Source organism: Pararge aegeria, chromosome 1 (assembly GCF_905163445.1).
Source record: "Pararge aegeria chromosome 1, ilParAegt1.1, whole genome shotgun sequence".
NCBI classification, from domain to species: domain Eukaryota; kingdom Metazoa; phylum Arthropoda; class Insecta; order Lepidoptera; family Nymphalidae; genus Pararge; species Pararge aegeria.
Genome location: NC_053180.1, coordinates 9,147,846 through 9,156,341, shown reverse-complemented (window position 1 = coordinate 9,156,341; position 8,496 = coordinate 9,147,846). Strand labels below are relative to the sequence as shown.

Here is an 8,496-nt window from a genome sequence, read left to right as displayed (position 1 = left end):
CCGACCGCTAACGCTTCGCTATGGATCGTTCTGATATTACATCCTGTTCTCGTGGGAACTTAGGGATTAGAAGCACGTAACACTTACTATCCGACTCCATAGAATATTGTAAGCATTCTATGGCTAATGAAAATTGCTTTTTAATTTTTAAATTATGTTCGGCATAAAAAGCATTGATTTATGGGCAGATTTAGGTAGGTATTAAAGATCAACATTTTTTTACTTTATGTATTTATGTATGACTGTCAGCGCTCGCGATTGAAACAGCTCTAAAGAGCAGGCTTAAAGCTTGTTATTATATAAAAAGTAAGATTCATATTACTTCGGCTGAAAATTAATTTCAAACGGTAAAAGAATTATTAAAATCGTTTCAGCACTTTCACAGTTTATCGATATCATTGCATTGCATACAACGAAAAGATGAAAATTAAATATTTGTTTATTATATTTCATCGTTGTAGTGATGGTGTAGTAAATTACTCAATATATATTTTGTAAGTTAACGTGGATTTAAGTGAATTTAACTAAAATAAGTTCAAACGAATGTAAAACTTCAGCATAAGATGCGCCTGTTTCTATGAATTGAATGTACTTAATAGGCATTACTATTAAGTACATTCAATGCTTTTAAACATTTTTCAACATTTTCACTAACATTATAAAACGTTTAATAAACAAAAGCTTATGAATTATATACAGCTTGTGTAGTGTTGGCCGCTGTTATTTTGACAGGTTTCGATTTGATTGATCGACGTTTTTACGCCATTGTTTTTACCAACAATCTCTGGAGTGATGACTCATATATTATCGTCATCTGTCGAAACGTACAAAGATTTGTACAATTGATTTGAGTTGCCAACTTGTCAGCGCGATAAAGTCTACTTTAATCTATAATATTATTCCTACGAGTAGATGAGTATCAAAAATTATCCGTAAAATTAAGTTTCCACTCACGATTTTGGGGCCTTAATTCGTGAGCTTGCTAAGCCTATGCCGGTCAAACGTAGTATGATGGTTTTAAGCTCTACATAGCCTTTCTCCTCCGAGAAGTCTGTGCCCTGAAATGGACCATTAATTCATACTCGTCATGAAAATTAAGTCATTGTTTTAATAAACATTCTTTACTACCGGTCCTCGTACATGAAATATGTTATATCTTTGATTTACAGCCTTATTCCATAAGTGTGTAGTAAATGTAGAACTACATCACAACATATTTAAAAAAAATATGTGTTACTTATGAACACGCATTAGAAGTTATACTTCTTTGGCGTAACAAGATAAAAATCTTTTCAAAATTTTTATCTTTCGCCTTAATCTATGTTTGTAGGAGTTACGTATGACGCAATAAAACCAGGCAGTGGATAACAGACTCATTTAATATGAGACCAAATGTAGGTACATACATAATTACTTATGGAACTACCCAACACCTCCTTACTTAATTACAATGGTGTTTTTGTAATACAAAAAATAATATTAATATAAAGAGATAAATATGAACTTAATTTAATCTATGACGAAGGGGTCTCAGACCATGACATTTTCTCTCTACCGTTACCGGCACTGGGGAGGTGGACGCTAGTTCGTACTTATCATCCTCTACCTGATCTTTAACAACAGACTGAACGTCAGAACTGTGATCCTTCCTCTCCGGTCCCGATATTATTTCTGAATTCTGTGCCGTCACAGGTTGCTCGGGTAAAATATCAAAGTCTGACGTCATGTCACCATTGGTGTCTTTGGAGGTGCATGTGAGCGAGTAGCGCTTAGAGGCCCTAGCAGGTTTAATAATTTGATCAATATGCCTCCTTACCGTGCCATGCGGCACATTAACTTCAAACGAAGAAGGCCCTACCTGATCGCTCACCTGACCTTCAACCCACTTCGTTTTATCTCTGCCATAATTTCTAATAAACACATTATCTCCACGCTGAACCTCACGCTGCGTGCCACCAGCGCGCTCAATTTGCACAAGTTGCTTACTGCGGACACGTGATGCAACATCTGGCCGTAGAATATCCAAACGACCCCTCAATCTCCGTCCGATCAATGCTACTGCTGGTGCTACGCCGGTAGTAGCTTGCTCGCAGTTTCTATAATTAAACAACATTTTATTTATTGCAGCATCGATTTCTACCCCTTCGAAACAAGCCTTTTTAATACAGCGTTTGACAGTTTTAACAGCATTCTCGGCGGCGCCGTTGCCCTTAGGTCTATACGGACTAGTGATGTTATGGATGATACCGTTCCTATTAAAATATTCCTTTATTTCATGGGAACCGAACGGAGGCCCCCCATCTGTGACGACTTGAAGTGGTAAACCAAATCGAGCAAATATTTCTCTAAATTTAGAAATTACGAACTTCGCAGCAGTACTATTTAATTGAAAAACTTCAATCCATTTGCTGTACGCATCAACAATAATTAAGTAATGTAAGCGCTGCCAGGGCCGCGCGGGGAACTCCCAGGGCGTGAGCGGCGCGTGCGGTGGCGCGTCGCGCTGCTGCTGGCACGCCGCGCAGCTTTTACATATTTGCTCAACGTCACCGTCCAAGCCCGGCCAATATACGTAGCTCCGGGCTGTGTTTTTCATTTTGACAACCCCTAAATGACCCTCATGTAACTCGTTTAAAATATATTGGCGGAACTTGGGCGGTATGACTATTCTGTAGTTATACATAATACAACCAGAGTCTACGTACAAATTATCTTTGCGATTAAAATAAGGCTTTTCTTGAACGACATCTGTATTTGAAGGCCAACCGAAAATTATATATTTATAAACGTTTCGCAAAACGGGATCTATTTTAACCGCCTCCGCTATGTCTTTATGATTCACAGGGAACGCGCTTTCTAAAAAACACAAATATGAATATGCATCCACAGAGTTATCATTGCCGTTCTGAGGTAATGGCAACCGCGAGAGACAGTCCGCGGGCCCGTTCTGTGCAGAGTTGACCCACTCTACGGTATAGTCGTAAGCGGCCAACCGAGCGGCATACCGCTGTAAGCGGCTGGCTGCCGTCTGTGGGATACCCAGTTTCTCTCCGAAAATATAGGACAAGGCTTATGATCCGTACGAATAACAAAACTTCTACCATAAAGGTACTGGTGATTCTTTGTGACACCGAAAAATATCGCCAGTGCCTCCTTATCGAGCTGGCTGTACGATTTCTCCGCCGCGTTCAGAGTTCGCGACGCGCAGCATATCAGTCGCTCCGAGCCGTCCGGGTACCGGTGCGCCAGCACCGCCCCGACCCCGTAAGCACTGCTGTCCACGCTCAACACTATAGGCAAGGTGGGATCGTAGTGAGCTAAGATTTTATCGCTAAGTAAAATATTTTTTACTTTCTTTAAGGCCATTTCACAATTTGCACTCCAGTTCCAAGGACGATTTTTTTTAAATAGCTCGTAAAGTGGATGTAATAAATTACTCAGATTAGGTATAAATTTTCCGTAATAGTTAACGAGACCTACCAACGCCTTGAGCTGTTGAACATCAGTGGGACGGGGTGATTCGGCAATGGCTCTGATCTTCTTGGGGTCCGGCCGTAGGCCGTCCCTGTCGATAATATGACCGAGGTAGCAGACGCCTGATTTAAAGAATTCACATTTTTCAAACTTGATTCTTAGCCCTACTTTTTGCAACCTCTGAAATACCTCACGCAAGTTCCGGAGATGACTTTTAAAGTCAGCACCCGCAACGCAAATGTCATCCAAAAATACGACCGTATTCGGTACCCCTCTTACTACTTCCTCCATCATCTTTTGGAATTTTTCCGGTATACAACTTAAACCGTACGGGGTACGAATATACTGAAAAGTGCCTACATGTGTACTGATTGCTGTGCACGGTCGGGAATCCTCGGTTAAAATTACCTGTTCGTAAGCGTGAGCCAAGTCTATCTTACTAAAAAAAATCCCTCCGCTCAGTATGCTATACAACTCTTCAATACGCGGCAACGGGTACGGTTCGCGCTTCAATTTAGGATTGATAGTGACCTTATAGTCGCCGCATATTCGAATACTGCCACATTTCTTGATAACGGGGACGATTGGGGTCCCATAATCCGAATTTTCCACTCTGACAATAGTGCCCTGACTAACTAAACGTTGAATCTCCTTTTCTACAGGTTCACGCAACGCTAGCGGTAGATTGCGTGCTTTATGAAAAACTGGTTCATCATCTTTCAGCCGTAACGAAAACTTTTTAGTACAAGTACCCAATCCGGGGGCAAAAACATCAGAAAATTCTTGTTTAAAATTTAAAATGATCTGCTCCGTCTCATCAACCGTGTTCGGTTGTCCCAAATGATTTAACCTTATGCTGATATTATTCAGCTGTAAATGTCGCAGCCACGCCCGGCCTAGTATCGGCGGACCACCGCCCGGTATGACGTACAGCGGTAGCGCCCGCGCCGTGCGCTCCTCGCCATTACAATTAACATACCGCGCTAGAACTCTAATAAAACCGATGGGTTTGATCACATTCCCCGTATAGGACCTTAAGGTTAAATTACATTCAAACACTTCACAAGATTGAAAATACATTTTAAACATATGTTCATTGATTGCTGATATTTTACTACCCGTATCGACTTCAAAATTTATAGGTACACTTTGTATAAAAATTTGTACTACATACGGTTTATCCGCAACGCCATCAACCTGTATGTTATAAAAATCACTATCGTCGTTCTCCGTTTCAGCTTCTAAAAAAAACTGATTCTTCTTCTTCTTCGTAAACTGACTAGGACGCTCACTCACATTTTTGCACATGTTCTTTAAATGGCCTTTCGCCATGCACAGATCACAAGTATATTGCCGAAACTTGCACCTTTCGGCCGGGTGCTGCCGCCCGCACCTCCAACAATGCCGCTGACGCGCGCCGCGCGGCCCGCCGCTGTCCGCCGCGTCCAGCTTATGCACCTGTACAGGAGCCGCGCCGGCGCCACCCGCGACCGCCGCGCCGTGCGGGCCCGCGCCCGGCGCCGTGCCGCCCGAGCCGCTTGCCTCCGCGTGCCGCTCCGCCGCCTCCAGCGCCAGCGCCAATTCCACTGCCCTCTTGTAGTTCAAGTCCGTTTCCGCGAATATACGACTTCGCATCTCGTCGTTAACAAGCCCCGAGACGAACTGGTCTCTTAAGTTTTCTTCCAATTTTTCAGCAAAATTGCACGTACTAGCCAGATGTTTAAGGGTTTGTAAATACAAACTCAAATCTTCACCCGGCTTTTGTCGCCGCTGACGAAAGATATGCCGTTCTGCGATTTCCGAACGCCTGGGTTCTAGATGCTTCTTTACTATTTCAACCAGTACGTCGAACGTTTTATCCTCCGGTTTATCGGGCGCGCACAAATCACACATCAAATCGTAGGTTGGTTCTCCAACTACGGTTATTAACGTGGCAACATGCAGAGAATTTTTAATTTCGTTCAAGGCGATAAATTGTTTTACACGATTTACGTATATCGTCCACTTTCGCGATGACAAATCGAAACTTTCAATTTTTCCGTAAGGCATGTTCCCAATAAAGACTTTGAAACGTATTTATCACTATGAATCTAACTATTATTAGTGAAATATCGATAAAACTCGTCGCCAGTTACGTATGACGCAATAAAACCAGGCAGTGGATAACAGACTCATTTAATATGAGACCAAATGTAGGTACATACATAATTACTTATGGAACTACCCAACAGTAGGAAACACGACACTAACAATAGAAAAAAGGCATTGTTTGATTTATTGAAATCAACTGTCAAACGTTATTAGAAAAACTAAAATGTTGACCATGGCTATAGGTGTGCATCGTAAAATTTACTCTCACCATTTATCCCTAACGCACCTAAAGAAGTATAAATTCAAAAAAACGTGGCTTACCGACGAACGTTCACAGACCTGATGAACCTTCGTCAGAAAAGTAGTACCCCTCTGTACTCTACTCTCGGGTTGGAAAAATTTCACATTTGACTAGTACATAATGTACCCACACGTATGCACACAGCAGATATCGGAACAAGCACTTTACTCTAAGATTGAATGAAAAATCCAAACTACGACAGCAGGAGGCGAAGAAGTCACAGAACGACTTTTCCTTAGTTTTTGCGTGAGTGACAAACATCCATCCCTCCATCCACACAGACATTCGCATATCTATAATATTAGTAGGATACTAACACCGATTATATATAAGTTACTTTGTTAGAACCTTCTAGGGGTCCCGGGTTGGCAATGCAAAGTTCGTCTACCACGTTATTTAATTAGTTTACTGTACAAATTTGTCAAGCTTTCACGCCTACACCTAATTTGAATTCTACGTGAAAGTTTCACGTTCAATATTTTTAATTTGGAAGTCTTCCAAGTGTGATTTAATTAAATCCTTGCGTGAAAGTCAGTCGCTATATACTGATAAAATTCATACATATTGAAATTTTGGCGATTATTGTTAGAGAAATGTGATTTCGAATCGCACTGGTACTGCAAAATTGATGCATATATACTAAAGAACCTGTATGGGGCTTATCCATTCAGGCCGATTGGCAAAGTGACCCTATTTTCTGAGTCGAAGGCGGTAGGTTCGATTCCCACAATTGAATGTCTGTGTGATGAACATGAATGTTTTTCGGGGTCTGGTTTATGAGTATTTATATATATTATTAGTTTTATAAGTATTTATGTTTATTATTCATAAAAACATTCATCAGTTATCTTAGTACCCATAACATAAGCTTACTTTGGGGCTTTGAATTGGGCTTCCTGTATATGTAACAAAATGAAACCCTTTTTTGTAACGCATTAGACTGTTCGCCTAAATACTATACGAAACAAGATAAGATTTCCAAGCCAAGGAATAGCCAAAAGTACCTACAGCATCTGAGCTCTATAAGTATATACTGCGGAATGCACTATTACGATCTTCATTTATAACATTATGTGGAGTAAGAACAATACGCGTTCTTAAAACTTGAAGACTTGAATGAATGAGTAAATATCCCTGGCCTTTTTCATTCTTCCTTATTTGCACTATGATAACACAGGTATATTGTCTCGCAGGCACAATAATTCGCGTCCTTTAGTTAGCCATCGTCTGCACCTACGATATAGACCCACACCGGTGGTGATGATACCTAATCATAAACAAGACAGTGTTTACAAAAAGAAATATGGCGTTTTATCGCATTTGGAACGAAGATGATTTTCTGGAATTTATTAGAAAAAAGCATCTATCGATCTATGAATCCAATATGCTAAAAGATACCCTGCATAATGCGCAAAATTGAAAGGGCGGAATATGAAAAAGGAAATCTCGTAAATCGTGTCTATGAATATCTCTGGCACTGTTTGATAAAAATATTGTCAACAATGCAATCGATGAGGGTAAATTTCACTTTCCAGTTTAAATAATAAAAATTATGGTCTCATAAGGTATAAGTATATTTCAAGGAGGGGAAATGTTAAAAAATAAATTACAAGCTTTTGTTGCTAAAAATATGTGTCACCTATATACTCCTTCACTACCATGTAGTGAAGTGAATAGCGATACGTATTTGTATGTTATATTTATAGCCGATATTGAAAAATACCTTCATCTTAAAATATTGCGAAAAATTCAAAACATTTTCTTCAAACGGTTAAGTGAAAACTCATGTTTATTCTATGCCAAACTTTAGATTGAGAGAAAATGTTTCACATCGCAAGGTACGCAAACAAAACAAGCTACAGAAATTTATAATTTACTAGCTGTTGCCCGCGACTTCGTCTGCGTTTGATTTTGTTTTTAAAGTATTCAGTATCGTTAAGACTTAAATGAGTATAGTAGTATTTATATATATGTATAACATGTGACTGTCAATTAATTAAAGACAAATAATTTGCAATAAAATAAAATTGTGACTATAATTAAAGATCTAAGCTATCCTATCTCTTAAGTTGGAGCAGACTGCTCACGGTGTGCCAATTTAATTTAAAATCGGTTAAGTAGTTTAGGAGTCCATCGCGGACAAACATCGTGACAGGAGATTTATATATATTAAGATAAATAATTTTCTATTTACGATTAAGAGTATTATATAAAATCTGAACTTTTTCGACCTATTTGAAATAGGTTGTCTTAAGAAGTGTTGACATGACCAGAGTTGATTTCACAATTAAGCTTCATTGTTATATTATCACGTTTTCTTATAAATAGATACCAACTGTATAAATATAAATAGCAAGTACTTTATGCCAAAACTACATTACAAAAGCACAAAGTATAAAGTTTGCATCAAATGGGTAAAACCTCCTCCTATTCTAGTTTTATAAATATTCGAGGGTAGGCAGTGCTTTCGTGCATCTATGAAGTGCACGCCACTGCTTGTCTCCGCCAGGAGTTGAATACTAAGACCTAGGAATATTATAGGGTCTTCCAAAGTTTCAGATTAGTTAGGGTATAGTTTTCCGAAGATCTTCTTCTTTATTTATATGAAGATATAAATAAAACCATCACTA

The 8,496-nt window shown here is 39.4% G+C and overlaps 1 protein-coding gene across 1 annotated transcript; it reads right to left on the bottom strand.

Annotated features, from left to right (window-relative positions):
- Positions 1-950: 950 nt before the first annotated feature.
- On the bottom strand, positions 951-5,637 carry LOC120628634 (uncharacterized protein K02A2.6-like). Its single transcript, XM_039897190.1, has 3 exons — positions 3,040-5,637; positions 1,562-2,947; positions 951-1,058 (listed from the first exon to the last, which is right to left on the bottom strand). Exons 1-3 carry the CDS (start codon positions 5,521-5,523, stop codon positions 951-953), a joined length of 3,978 nt encoding a protein of 1,325 aa, XP_039753124.1. The 5' UTR covers positions 5,524-5,637.
- Between the last annotated feature and the right edge of the window lie 2,859 nt (positions 5,638-8,496).